The sequence below is a fragment of the Schistocerca serialis genome, chromosome 1 (genome assembly GCF_023864345.2).
Source record: "Schistocerca serialis cubense isolate TAMUIC-IGC-003099 chromosome 1, iqSchSeri2.2, whole genome shotgun sequence".
In the NCBI taxonomy this organism is placed as follows: domain Eukaryota; kingdom Metazoa; phylum Arthropoda; class Insecta; order Orthoptera; family Acrididae; genus Schistocerca; species Schistocerca serialis.
The window spans coordinates 205,684,711-205,700,482 of record NC_064638.1 but is presented as its reverse complement, the minus strand read 5'-3'; the positions used below and the strand labels follow the sequence as shown (position 1 = coordinate 205,700,482).

The following is a 15,772-nucleotide window of genomic DNA, read 5'->3' as shown; positions in this document are numbered from 1 at the left end:
CTCACTATGTAGACAGCAATTGTGACTGTGATGGCCCTTATGTTACATGAAAATAATATCTAATGAAAATATTTTACCCACCACTTCAAAAAATACAGTGCAGTCAATTGGTCTACTTTAATATAAGACAGAGTTCATGTAAAAGATCACTTGCAGATGAATCAATCATGCAGCAATGAAGGCACATGTGGGATGCTTTTCTCAAGATCAATTATGTGAACTTAATACATAGTTAAAAATTATTTTGCAGGATGTTGGCACCATATAATCCTGTAATTGCTATGAGTATCATAAATAAATCAGTAAAAATGGAGAAAATTCTTTGTCTTGGCAGCACACATCCTTATAAAATTAGTGAAAAGAAGTTCCTCACACTGATTCATTATTAGCTCTCTGTAACACATGGTGATGTGTAGACCAGCAATGAGGAGCTTTTCTTCACTAATTTTATAAGGATGTGTGCTGCCAAGACAAAGAATTTTCTCCATTTTTACTGATTTACTAATGGTACTCATGTTTTTACTAATCTTGCATTACTCCTTCATTTAAAAGGCAACCACTTTACATTTATTTCAGTTCCGCTGACCACGCATTTCATTTTGCTCTCTAACTCATATCTGATGTAAACAAACTAATTTAAAGTATTGCTTCTGAAACTTTCTGTGGTACAGAGTTATGATTGCTTTTCAAAATACATATTTCCAATGTAAAAGCACCACTTCTGAGAGCAAGAAGCACTGGCAGATAATTTTCTACATGCAGCTGTGAGAGCACCAAACTATTCTGTAAAATATCGCAAACATGTTACTTAATTTCAGGTACATTCCAGACCTATGTATGTATCCCTATAACCCTTTTCACTTTGTGATTAAAACTTTGACTACTGACATAAGCCATGAGCTCTCTTGCATAAGTAGCTAAATAATCTCTGCAAGAGTAATAAGTGGGCACATAAAAACTATTTTTAAAGCAAAAAGATTAAAGAAAATTGTCAGAAGCCACAAATCACTAGCCAATCATTTGACTACAGGAGAAAACTAGAAAAAGAAACGAGTAGAGATATGGCAGAAGGAAAGTAAGTCACCTACAAAATAGATGCAATATGGAAACACTGCATGACAGAATGAAATTGCAGTACTGAAGTTTAACACTCTATTTTAAAGAATATATCTAAATTAGCCCACTCAACTTTACAAAGTATTAACTATCATGGGTAGAAATGAGTCTGAAGTAGGAAAAAAATGTAAAAAAAATGAAACAGAGAGAGGCTGGAAACAAAAATCAATGTGATGTATAGGACATACAATCATTCTTTATGAGGATAAGTGTATCATCAAAGTATTATCACAAGAAATGCTAATATTAGGCAACACTGCCATTGCATTACAGTGAAGAATCACTTAATTAAATTTGCTGTCAAGGCTATGATTTTCCATAATCAAAGGAGCCAGAAAGACAGATAAAGCACATGAGTGGATGATGTGACCTGAGATATAAGAAAGGAGTTACAGAAGATGGAAAATAAGAGTAAGATTATCTGAGTGCATCAATGTTCCCTTATGATGTCAAGAAGTTGTAAACCTGTCCTATGAAGAAGCGAAAAGATCAAGATCTTTGATGAGGTTAGCTTTATTTAAGACAAAGATCTTTAAATACTCAATATAACTAACTATTAAATTCATTGTCAACAGCTGCATTATCAGTGTAGTGCTTAAAAAATTATCTCATGTTATACTGACCTTATTGATTTTCCATGATAAACTATGTAGCACTGATCTCAATGCTTAGTGAATCACTAGAGTAGGGTTTATCAATTACTTACTCTGCTAATTAACATTCTTTCCTTATATTGTGTTCTGAAAATAGGTCATATATTATATACTGCTGTTTACAGCCTGCAGAGAAGGAAAGAAAGAGAGAAAACCACAGCAATGACAGCTATATCAAAGCAGAGGTAGAAGAAAAAGTTAACAAACATGTTTAAGAGTGAATTAAACATTTACAAGGTGTATGGAGTACATAATAAATAATGGATAGGGCAGAGACGTATTTGGGGAACTGGAGCAATAAACCCAAACATTGTGACCCACTTCTCTCTATTACTGATGGAATGAAATGGGGCAGTGTTTGAAGCACAGGACTCACATTCAGGAGGAGTGGGAGTCAAATCACTGTCCTCCCAGCTATATTTACATTTTATATGGTTTCTTAGAAAAAGCATGGTTGATTTTAGAGTCTATCCTTATCAATTCCAAACTTGAGCTTCTTCTCTTATAATTTTATTACCAACAGTACATTTCATTCTAAGCTTTCCTTACTTTGTCCTTCCTTTTTTCCTTCCTTTTTTCTGTAATTCATCTAACTTCATCTAATTTCTTTTTGTATTTGTATCAGTCATCATGTTCTTTAATTTTTTGCCTCTGCTTTATTTATAAATAGAGAACAAATGAGTTTTTCCATTCATTAATCACTTCAAAATGTTTCTTAGCTGTTATCTTTAAACAGGGACAATAAGCAATAATTTTACATTAGAGCTAATTTTGTCATTATTTTTTATCTATTTTGGTTTTATTTTATAATAGCTCATTCTTCTTCCTTGTTCTTTATGTCTGCCTTGTTATGCAACAAGAAAGAATAATAAGGAAAGAGATAACAAAATCTACCAATGAAAGTAAGTACAGTAAGCTGTAAAAGACACTAAATTGTGCCAGAACAGTAATATAATCAAACACTTAGCGTGGCTGAAATCCAGAGTGAGTGGAGGATCATGTGACCAACAACAAGCTATGATATGAGTGCCAACTGAAACTGACATATAAAAACATTCTTGCTGAGAAACCTCCACGATGATAGTATGCTCAAGCATTACATGTAAAAATTAGAGAAGACTCTCAGTTAATTTCATTGATGCTTGAATAGTTCTAGCATCATAAAGAAATGTCTTGAGCTCTAATTGTTTCTGCAGAGAAGGTATTTCACAACATTAACAGTATACTCACACAAAAAATGAGGTTAGAATTAGTAGTTTATCTCAAGCCAAATTCTTCAGCATACTGTGAAAAGAAGTGAGAGTCATGTGCTATAAAGCCTTTGGATATACTGAAGTTTTACTGAATAATGGAGAAAATATGGTATTTCTTGGTATTTCCATAAAAACCCATATTTCTGAAATTTGTCTGCTTATTGTGTGTTCAAAATATTTTGGGTCCTCTTCAAGAGCATTTTTTTCAATTGATCTTCAAAATGACATACACTTCGCCCTACATCCTTTGCTATTTCTTCCATATAATCATTCATCCATTTTCATCTTTAATTGTTGTATCTTGTTCCAAGTTCCACCTCAGTTTCAGCTGTTGTTTAATGTATTGATGAGCTTACAAGAGTGATATACCTTGCATCATAGCAAGTTCGTCATTATGTTTGTTCTACACATTTTAAAAAATCATAGTGACATACTCATGCTTTGATAGAAACTGGAAGGAGAAAGCTGAATAGGTAAAACATAGGTAAAACATCTCTCATGAAACAATTTTCATATCATTCTGCTTTTCATCCTCCTCCTTTTTTTTTTACTCTTGAGAAAAACATCTAACTCTCCAAGCTAGACGGCATTTGCCTGTTCACTTGCTTTCCCACAAAATTCTGAAATTAATATGATTTTTCTACTTATCTTTGTTTTACTAATGATTTACATACTCTTGCACTCATTTTACATAACCAGGCTACAGGTTCACCTAACAAGTACGATGCTTTCATGAAATACTGCACATAATTCCAATAAATAATCTCTCTCTCTACCTTTTCTTCATTTCTATCTCCTCATTTTTTAAAAATCTGATCATTGTCTATTCCTTGAGGATATTCCCAACAGAAGTTTTGGATATATAATTTGGATGAGTTCTATTTGTGAATTCATGGTTCGTATAATGTCACTAATAAGAGTTACATAACTTTATGTGTCTCTTGAAGCTGTTGTTTCAGAAATGTATCATATATATCATATAGAGTTACAACTACAACACAAGAATCTTTTCATAGTGCAAGATAAAGGTAACCACTCAATGAGGAGTCCAGCCCAGCATGGATTATTATGATGAATGTTAGAGATGAACTGTGTAAGCCACAGACATGGCATAACAAATGTTATTTTGGTAACATGGCAAGTGAATATGTGAATGGCAAATGAATGTGTGAAGCTATTCAGTGTACTAGTTGCAGCAGCCTTTGATATAATTCATAGTGCTGATTACTTTCACATCAAAGTTCTGCTGCAAAAATTGTGTCACCTTTTACAGATGATAACTTGTTTTTTATTTTAATTTTTATTGTTTTATTTTTGAAATGTAAGGGATTGTCAGCATCCCACAGCAACCTTCATAACCTTCACATTTTCAGTGATCTTTATCCATTTTTCTTCATTTGTGTTGTAACATTTAGTAAACATTATCTGCCATATCTCTCTCAGGCCATCATTTTTCCTCAGTTACTTCTTACCTTAATAAGTTATTACAGTCTAAATTTATATAATTATTTTATTGGTGTTCTTATTTTTTCAGCTATCTGTTTATTCATTCTTTTTCTGTGACCCTAAGTTTTTTATTTGCTTATTGATCCATTGACATCGGAACAATTAGAAGGTAAATATTCAGTCTCGTTGCTTGGTCTTCTGATTTTCATATGAGTCCTAGTATGTAACTTGGTGATAGTGGCTGTTTTCAGGAAGCATTCTTTCTCAGATAACAGATGAACTAACAAAACTTTCTGTCTAAACTTTTGCCACATTATCAGCTTACTAGCTCATCACCATGGCCACCCTTTATATAGAAAAATTATTGATTTTATTTTTTGCACAATGTCATATTGCTGCAATACAGCAAAGTTGTCTGCATACTGAGCATATTACTAAAGAAACCATGATATGACTAAGATAAATTATGTGCTAAGGCCACTAGACACACCAGGAAAGAAGTGATGGGATGATAGTAAACGAAATGTTGGTTGGTATTTGCCCCAGCTTTATTTTCATAAGAAGCTGGACTGTAATATGAGTAAGGTGAAAGACGTAAATCATCTGGTTCTCCCCTGTCACCTCCAGTTGTCACTATACTTCCTGGTAGCCTTGGAGGAGCAGGAGCTGCTGCCACTGCTACACCACTTTGGGTATCACCTTGATAAGGGGGCAATGGTCGTGGAGACCCTTTTCTTTGCAGATTAACAACTGGCCCATCACCTACCTTTGCAGGATGCAATGTAACATTGAGAAGTGTTGGATGCTGTTCCACAACTGTAAATTCTAGCTCACGAGGGATGTAACCATCAGCATAAACCTGAAAAGAAGCATATTATCTTTTAAAAACTATCTTGTTAATAATACAATTCATTTTACTACTGCTTTCACAACTACTGAGTAACAAGTGGAAAACGAAACATTATTTCTATTTTTCCCTTGCCTTTGCGGTATCCAATGTTCAAAGTTCTTGTTATTCTCATACACAAGTGTTGTGTGGTTTTCGCTGCATGGTAAGAATGAATGTTTTCTAAGATCATGTGTAATCTGCTAAGCAACTTCCATAATGGGTGGTCACTTGATGATGCTTACCAAATTGTTAATTATGCACAAGTGAAGGAACATATCACTGAGAAACAGTTAATGTAGTGTAAAAAAGCAGCTTCTTCCTACTGATATGTTCTTTGACTTGTTTCTCATCACTGATGAGAGTCCTTCATGTTGAATGGAGCTATTGAGAGATTGTGTTGGAGGAACAAATTGACAATTGATCTGTCTTTACCACTATTGTAGCTTTCTGTTATTTTATGAACTTTGTAAATGTCTTAGTGACTTATAGTTGAAACTATGGTTTGTACTAATTTACCATCTGAGGCTAAATGCTTCATGACTGAGGTTTGAAATGTATGTCATATTTAAATGATATACTCAAGTTACCTTCATTAACAATGTTACACACCTGTATAAAATACCAAGAAAAATAATCAATTTTTGAAAATATAATGTAATTGGACAGATTCAAAAATCTTCTTACTAAGCTTTTAAAAGGTATTATGAATGTAAACTTTTGGAGCCAGTGGATCCTTCTTTTGGCAGATATGTTGTAAGGGAAGGAAGAGAGGTGAAAGAAAAGGACTGGTGAGTTTTAGAAGAAGTGGTAGAGATCAGGAAAGTCACTCAGAAATCTGGGTCAAGGGAGACTTACTGGATGGGATGAGAAGGAAAGATTGATTGTTGGGGACTGCACCAGATGAGATTACTACTAAATAATTGTGCATAAGTTAACAAGAGCGAAAAACTAAGGGCATTGTATGTGATAGAGGTGGGATGGGGTCAGTGAAAAATGGAAGTCACGAAATGAAATGTGTAGAATACTAAAACAGAGTGAAGAAAGGAAAGTTACTGTGAAGAAATGCTGATACTGGAAAAATTTACGTGAAGTTCAGAGAAATGGTGTCTGGATGAAGAATCTGGATGGAAAGTATAGTGAAACTGGCATTGAGGTCACGACTGTCACGTTGTAGTGCATGTTCTGCAACAGGATATTGTGTGCACTCTTTGACTATGTCCACTCACCCTAACTGATAACTTTATTTTAGTCATGATGATGTAAAAGTCCGAACAGTGTGTACATAAAGCTGGTATATGACATATGTCATTCCACAGGTGGCTCTCCTTTTGACAGTATATGTTTTGCCACTTACAAGGCTGGTATATGTGGTGGTAGGGGGATGCATGTGGTAAGTCTTGCAGGGGATGGTCACAGGAGTAGGAGCCATAAGGTAGGGAAATGAGTCCAGAAGGAGCATAGGGTCGGACAAGGATGTTGTGGAGATTGGGAGGACAATGAAAAGCTATTCTAGGTACGGTGGGCAAAATCTCAGACAGAATGGACCCCATTTCAGGGCATGATTTTAGAAAGTCATGGCCTTGTTGAAGTAGCTGATTAATACATTCAAGGTCAGGATAATACTGGGTGACATGTGATGTACTCTTAAGTCATTTTTTCAAGAGGTCAGTAGTACCAAGGTTGGATGTGATGACTTCACAGGAACTATTACTTTCTTCACTCTGTTTTTGTTTTCTACACCTTTCATTTTCTCACCTGTCTATTTTTTGGCATCCACTTCCCACCTCTATCACATACAATGTACTTAGCTTTTCACTCTTATTAATTTGTGCATGATGTTTTAGCTGTAATCCCTTTCTTCCAAATGACCCTATCTTCCACCTTTAAGTTCTCAGGTTTTCAAATCTCATCTGGTGCAGTTCCCAACAATCAGTATCTCCTTCTCATCCCATCTGGTAAGTTTTCTCTGACCCAGAATTCTGGATGACTTTTTGAAATTTTATCCCCTTTCCTAAACTTCATCAGTCCTTTTCCTTCATCCCTATTCTTTCAGCTTCAACCCTTCTGCCAGAAGAAGGAGTCAATGACACCTAAAGCTTGCATGTGTAATACCTTTTATATGTGCGTTCTCTCACCACCAAGTGGTGAGTAGATTTTTACCAATACAACTGCAGCTTTACTGTATGATTACATGATGATGGCGTCCTCTTGGGTAAAATATTCCGGAGGTAAAATAGTCCCCCATTCGGATCTCCGGGCGGGGACTACTCAAGAGGATGTCGTTATCAGGAGAAAGAAAACTGGCGTTCTACGGATCGGAGCGTGGAATGTCAGATCCCTTAATCGGGCAGGTAGGTTAGAAAATTTAAAAAGGGAAATGGATAGGTTAAAGTTAGATATAGTGGGAATTAGTGAAGTTCGGTGGCAGGAGGAACAAGACTTCTGGTCAGGTGACTACAGGGTTATAAACACAAAATCAAATAGGGGTAATGCAGGAGTAGGTTTAATAATGAATAGGAAAATAGGAATGCGGGTAAGCTACTACAAACAGCATAGTGAACGCATTATTGTGGCCAAGATAGATACGAAGCCCACGCCTACTACAGTAGTACAAGTTTATATGCCAACTAGCTCTGCAGATGACGAAGAAATTGAAGAAATGTATGATGAAATAAAAGAAATTATTCAGATTGTGAAGGGAGACGAAAATTTAATAGTCATGGGTGACTGGAATTCGAGTGTAGGAAAAGGGAGAGAAGGAAACATAGTAGGTGAATATGGATTGGGGGACAGAAATGAAAGAGGAAGCCGCCTGGTCGAATTTTGCACAGAGCACAACATAATCATAACTAACACTTGGTTTAAGAATCATGAAAGAAGGTTGTATACATGGAAGAACCCTGGAGATACTAAAAGGTATCAGATAGATTATATAATGGTAAGACAGAGATTTAGGAATCAGGTTTTAAATTGTAAGACATTTCCAGGGGCAGATGTGGACTCTGACCACAATCTATTGGTTATGACCTGTAGATTAAAACTGAAGAAACTGCAAAAAGGTGGGAATTTAAGGAGATGGGACCTGGATAAATTAAAAGAACCAGAGGTTGTACAGAGATTCAGGGAGAGCATAAGGGAGCAATTGACAGGAATGGGGGAAATAAATACAGTAGAAGAAGAATGGGTAGCTTTGAGGGATGAAGTAGTGAAGGCAGCAGAGGATCAAGTAGGTAAAAAGACGAGGGCTAGTAGAAATCCTTGGGTAACAGAAGAAATATTGAATTTAATTGATGAAAGGAGAAAATATAAAAATGCAGTAAGTGAAACAGGCAAAAAGGAATACAAACGTCTCAAAAATGAGATCGACAGGAAGTGCAAAATGGCTAAGCAGGGATGGCTAGAGGACATGTGTAAGGATGTAGAGGCCTATCTCACTAGGGGTAAGATAGATACCGCCTACAGGAAAATTAAAGAGACCTTTGGAGATAAGAGAATGACTTGTATGAATATCAAGAGCTCAGATGGAAACCCAGTTCTAAGCAAAGAAGGGAAAGCAGAAAGGTGGAAGGAGTATATAGAGGGTCTATACAAGGGCGATGTACTTGAGGACAATATTATGGAAATGGAAGAGGATGTAGATGAAGATGAAATGGGAGATACAATACTGCGCGAAGAGTTTGACAGAGCACTGAAAGACCTGAGTCGAAAGAAGGCCCCCGGAGTAGACAATATTCCATTGGAACTACTGACGGCCGTGGGAGAGCCAGTCCTGACAAAACTGTACCATCTGGTGAGCAAGATGTATGAAACAGGCGAAATACCCTCAGACTTCAAGAAGAATATAATAATTCCAATCCCAAAGAAAGCAGGTGTTGACAGATGTGAGAATTACCGAACTATCAGCTTAATAAGTCACAGCTGCAAAATACTAACACGAATTCTTTACAGACGAATGGAAAAACTAGTAGAAGCCAACCTCGGGGAAGATCAGTTTGGATTCCGTAGAAACACTGGAACACGTGAGGCAATACTGACCTTACGACTTATCTTAGAAGAAAGATTAAGGAAAGGCAAACCTACGTTTCTAGCATTTGTAGACTTAGAGAAAGCTTTTGACAATGTTGACTGGAATACTCTCTTTCAAATTCTAAAGGTGGCAGGGGTAAATTACAGGGAGCGAAAGGCTATTTACAATTTGTACAGAAACCAGATGGCAGTTATAAGAGTCGAGGGACATGAAAGGGAAGCAGTGGTTGGGAAGGGAGTAAGACAGGGTTGTAGCCTCTCCCCGATGTTGTTCAATCTGTATATTGAGGAAGCAGTAAAGGAAACAAAAGAAAAATTCGGAGTAGGTATTAAAATTCATGGAGAAGAAATAAAAACTTTGAGGTTCGCCGATGACATTGTAATTCTGTCAGAGACAGCAAAGGACTTGGAAGAGCAGTTGAATGGAATGGACAGTGTCTTGAAAGGAGGATATAAGATGAACATCAACAAAAGCAAAACAAGGATAATGGAATGTAGTCTAATTAAGTCGGGTGATGCTGAGGGAATTAGATTAGGAAATGAGGCACTTAAAGTAGTAAAGGAGTTTTGCTATTTGGGGAGCAAAATAACTGATGATGGTCGAAGTAGAGAGGATATAAAATGTAGGCTGGCAATGGCAAGGAAAGCGTTTCTGAAGAAGAGAAATTTGTTAACATCCAGTATTGATTTAAGTGTCAGGAAGTCATTTCTGAAAGTATTCGTATGGAGTGTAGCCATGTATGGAAGTGAAACATGGACGATAAATAGTTTGGACAAGAAGAGAATAGAAGCTTTCGAAATGTGGTGCTACAGAAGAATGCTGAAGATTAGATGGGTAGATCACATAACTAATGAGGAAGTCTTGAATAGGATTGGGGAGAAGAGAAGTTTGTGGCACAACTTGACCAGAAGAAGGGATCGGTTGGTAGGACATGTTCTGAGGCATCAAGGGATCACCAATTTAGTATTGGAGGGCAGCGTGGAGGGTAAAAATCGTAGAGGGAGACCAAGAGATGAATACACTAAGCAGATTCAGAAGGATGTAGGTTGCAGTAGGTACTGGGAGATGAAAAAGCTTGCACAGGATAGAGTAGCATGGAGAGCTGCATCAAACCAGTCTCAGGACTGAAGACCACAACAACAACAACAACAACTGCATTACACGTATATGAAAGGTTTTTCTTGTGTTTGAGATGAAAAGTATAAATATTTGCAACCAATGGAAAGCAGTAAAGTATATCAAATAATAATGACTTAGTCAGTAATGTGTTTGTATCCCCTGTCACTACTCTTCCTCCATCAACAATAACACTGATCCCCTGTCACTACTCTTCCTCCATCAACAATAACAGTGTTTACCTCCGCATTGTTAATGTTTGGTTCCTTTGTACTTTATTAAAATAATCTCAAACCATTTTAAATCATGAAATTCATAGCAGTAATTATAAATAACTACAGCACAAACAGAAGTTTGCAATCAAATACAGTTTTCTGTTTCAAATCGGTAAGTATTCTGGTTGGACCTCTTTAGAAAATATAAGCAAATATTACATTTTGCCTTATAAAATAATATCATTTATAGTTTTTAATAACTAACAGGGATGTCTGTGAAATGGGAAATTTTGAAACCTCCATCAGTGAAACAAAGTTATTCATACAGATATCGAATAAACACAACTTGAATTTACAATGCCTGCAACTTAAAATGACCGTCACTTGAATGGGGCATCACAGAGGTGCCCACCATTCTCCTACATACATTTCCAGTCTTTTATGGAAGTTAGCCATCATGCCTTGCAGGACTGATGATGGAATTTGGTTAACTGTGTCGCAAATTTGATCCTACAGTTTCTGGATGGTATGTTGTGGGTCACTCCAGAAGATCTGAGATTTAAAATGACTCCAAAAGAAGAAATCACATGCCAAATTGTCAAGGGATCTTGGAGGCCAGGAAATGTCCTTATTCTTGGGGATGAGATACCCAGAAAAGATGTTCTGTACTGCATTAATTGAATATTGTGAGACATGGCATGTGGCCCAGCTTATTCAAAGAATATAATTTGCAGTTACAGGAAGACCAGCAAGCTGTCGCACTAGGAAATGGTTCACCATGTGAACATAGCATTCTGTATTCAAAGTAAGAGTATTTCTGTGATCATCTTAAAAAAAATAAGGCCCTATGATTCCAAATGATGATATGCTGCACCACACTACCACTTTCTGACTGTGAAGTGATGTATCGTGAAGCATTTCAGGATTTACTGTTACAGCAGTAGCAATTTTTATACATGAAATGTTAAATGAACTAGATGAAGGAGACAAGGTAACAGGCACCTTCCTGGATATGAGTATAGCTTTTGATACTGTGAATCATACAATTCTATTCCATAAATCCTATCTGGAAGACAGAAACAGTGTGTCAAACTAACTTATAAAATGAATGAACAGTTGGCAACAAGCAAATCAATCCAGAAGATACTTCAATGTGGTATGCCCCAAGGAAGCATATTGGGGCCTTTACTGTTTCTTGTGTACATTAATGATTTAATTGAACCCCAAAACTGCAAGGTTATGAGCTATGCTGATGTGACATCTTTTGTCAGCCGGGGCCATGATATGCTACAAATAGTACTGAATCAATATAACTTCCTGTTAAATTATCTTACTGCAAATAAGTTAGTTATAAATAAAGAGAAGACAGTGACAATGCAATTTAAGCTTAGCTATAGTCAGAACACAAACAGAACTCTATTTACACCTCCATTGGCCCTTAGCTACACAAACAAACACAAATTTTTGGGTATAATTGTTAATGAACACCTGTCATGGAAAGAACATATAGACTATATTTGTAAGAAAATCTGTCCAAATGTGTATCTACTGAAAAAGGGTCTCAGCCTTCCTGGAACATGATAGCTTGAGACAAATATACTTTGGAGTGGTACATCCGCATCACCAGCATAATACTGAGATATGGGATAGGGCACCAGCTGTCTATACAGACAGCATGCTGACGGGACTGAGGCATGACATGCGAGATTTTAATGATCACGAAATACACACTGCATGCCCACATAGCTATTGTTGTTTTTATAAAATGCCTTCATGGCAACAGTAAGTTGTTTACCTGTCCAAAGCACCATCTCGACTAAACATTGATATCACGGTCAATGGCAATGATTTGTTCTCCCGATAGCACCACTCCCAGTTTCTGATTCCTAATGCAACACACTATTTCCAAGGTTGTCAAATTGTCCATTTCACTGCTGCAACTGCTACTTCTGTTTGGTTTGGCATATTACTCACAAAAGGTGGAATAATATTTTGTGATTGTCAGCTGTTGATCTTTTAAAAATAACCAGCTTTACCTGAAGTGTTCACATTAACTTCACTTATATAAACATTACTTACTTCTAATTTATATACTCCAGGAAGCAATATTCTCCAGAATTCACCATATTTTGTTGTTTGGAAACCAACATCTCGAGATTTTATTTTTAAAGATGCTTTCTCAATTGGATTGCCATTCTCATCCATAACAAATCCATGAATGCCTCTGTGAGCTTCAGCAAGAAATTTAACGAGTGACTGAAAACAGAACACATTTAGTAATTATTTAAAATTATCTGATAAATGAAGTATTAATTTCTAAACACTGAAGTTGGTAGCTATATATGATCATAGTTACACAAATGTTGATATTATTTTAAACAGATAATATTTGTCTTGGCAAATAACAGACCCCATTTGATAAACGTCTGAGGTGCATGAAAGAAAAAGGGTGAATTTTTTAAACTGGTCCAGCAACAGGGGAGCAGATCAATTTAAGTATGTTGGTACATCAATTCTGATTTCAGTTCTGATTCCTGGATATCAGTACTCTTAAACAAGATGTCTGCCTTATTCTGCTGTGCCTTTTCGGAGCCACAGGTTATTGTGACTTTACTACCTAACACTGAGGGGTTAACAGATGTACTTCATATGTTCACTATATTTCAAGTTTAAAATCTAAGAATATAAATGTTGTTCACTTCCAGTATACTCAATTATCATTTACACTCATGTCTGGCTAGGAGTCAGCAGAAGTTTTTTATTAGATGTTTTGGTCTGATGTATATGACAGTGTCTCACAAACTGTCTCATTATTGTATGACAATATTATGAAAAAGATAGATTGTTACTCACCATACAGTGGAGATGTGGAGATGTTGCGTTGGAGACAGGCACAACAAAAAACTGCTAAATAAGTTTAAAAAGGCTTTCTTCTGATTTAGACAATGTACACACACACACATTCACACAAATGTAACACACACACTCTCTCTCTCTCTCTCTCTCTCTCTCACACACACTCTCTCTCTCTCTCTCTCTCTCTCTCTCTCTCTCTCTCTCACACACACACACACACACACACACACACACACACACACACACATGACCACTGTCTTCACGTGTTTGTGTGTGTGTGTGTGTGTGTGTGTGTGTGTGTGTGTGTGTGGAGAGAGAGAGAGAGAGAGAGAGAGAGAGAGAGAGAGAGAGAGAGAGAGAGAGAGAGAGTTGCCTTTGTGTGAATGTGTGTGAGTACATTGTATAATTCAGAAGGCCTTTCGACTGAAAGCTTAATTGTAGCAACAGTCTTTTCATTGTGCTTGTCTGCAACTCAACACCTCCACTATATGGTGAGCAGCAATACATTCTTTTCATAAGACTGTCACCATTCGATCCTGGTTTTTCAATTGTTTCATTGTTATACTGATTGCATGTTTACCAAGAGTATTGTTGAAGGTTGTTTCATTTCTGGGTGAGCTGTCATATTAGTAAATACACACATTTTCTGTGTTCATGCAAAGTGTCATAGATGCCACTTGTAAACACTGAAAAATGAAGAAATCTTGAAAGGAAGGAGGGAAGGAAGATTGGGGTTTCATGTCCCATTGAAGGCTAGGTTATTAAAGACAAAACGCAAGTTTGGATTCATGAAGGACATCTGTAAATGTATGGTAATGGAATTTAGCATAAATAATTTAGAGAAACTGCAGAACATTTGAACAGGGATGATCCAATGGGGATCCTAGCTGAACCTTGACCACCCAAGAACAAACTGGTGTGTTACCACTGCAATGCCTATCTCAGAGAAAAGATCTATAAATAGTAGTTCTGGAGGAGAAAATTTTCAGAAGACAAGAAATATTATGCTGTAGTTAGGAAAAGTAGACATTGTTGTGAAAAAACACAAGACACAAATTTCAATTAGCCTAATTTGTTTGTCATAGGAAAGCTGCAGGAAATGTAGTAAGGAAAGAGGAAAGATTTTACTGCTAACCATGTAACACAGACCCCTGTATTTTCAAACACTATTTTGGCAAACACTGACATTTTGTGATTCCTACAAATGAAAAAACTAACTTTTCATAATAAAACATCTTATTATCTTGGACATTCAGTAGTGAATTACAAATAATTTCAACTCAACAGTTTATATTTCCTTATGAGTGGTGAAACAGGTGACCATTTTGAGAAATAATTAAACAATCTTCCCAGAATTGTATCTGCAGGTCATAATATAACAGATTTGTGACAAATTGATATCAACTTTCAGATAATACAGATGGAAGTATAGACTGACATGCTTACTAAAGCACATTTGAAAAATCACAAAAAGTAAATTACAGCAATTTTGCTCATGATCCTGGTTTTAAATAGACTGCCAAATGGTCAAGCTGATAAGTCCAGCTTGTTACTACTTTTCGTTTTCCTTTACCAAATGGAATCTGGTTTCTGTATGTAACATTTTTGTTAGCTACATTTCAGCTCTCTCCTGCTAAGACATCACTGTCTGCATTTATTCAGTGACAAAATTTATAATTACATACTCATAAAATAAATTACCATTCTATTTTCTTCCCAGTAACGAGGCAGCTCAGAGGCTCTTGGGTATTTGCAGCAAGATAATTCCAGAGTTATTTCCATGCAACCATACCATACATAGTTGAAGTCCTGCATGCCACCTACAAAAGAAATTGTCAAAAAAATGAGCTACTACTATTATTAAAAATTTTGGGGCATTACAGTTGTTGTATCTACATCTATGTCTATGTATGCTGCAAATATCAATTTAACCTGAAACTTTTGCAAGTATAAAACATTTTAGAACAATATATAAAACTGAGCATTATTACATGACTTTCTTTTGTACAAAAATATCTATCTTGCCTTTTCTGTTTACCTTTTTGGGAACAAGAAGAGTTACAGGAAATGTCACAATATTGCCTTTCTGATATGACTTCATTAATAAATTCAGTCAGTTGATCATATGATGTGTTAACAAACCATGTTTAATGTTCAGCAGGGTGGCTACCTAACTTGAAGAAAAATAAAAATTCAATAAA

General features: G+C 36.2%; 1 protein-coding gene across 3 annotated transcripts in view; it reads right to left on the bottom strand.

Moving 5' to 3' along the window:
- LOC126465694 (carboxypeptidase M) overlaps window positions 1-15,772 on the bottom strand; it is a 500,418-nt gene that overhangs the window by 24,912 nt on the left and 459,734 nt on the right. For all 3 annotated transcript variants that reach the window (XM_050096325.1, XM_050096327.1, XM_050096326.1), the window contains exons 7-9: window positions 15,273-15,391; window positions 12,795-12,971; window positions 5,235-5,327 (exon numbers count right to left, since the gene is read on the bottom strand). In XM_050096325.1, coding sequence (XP_049952282.1) covers window positions 5,235-5,327; window positions 12,795-12,971; window positions 15,273-15,391 — 389 coding nt within the window. The remainder of the gene's footprint in view (window positions 1-5,234; window positions 5,328-12,794; window positions 12,972-15,272; window positions 15,392-15,772) is intronic.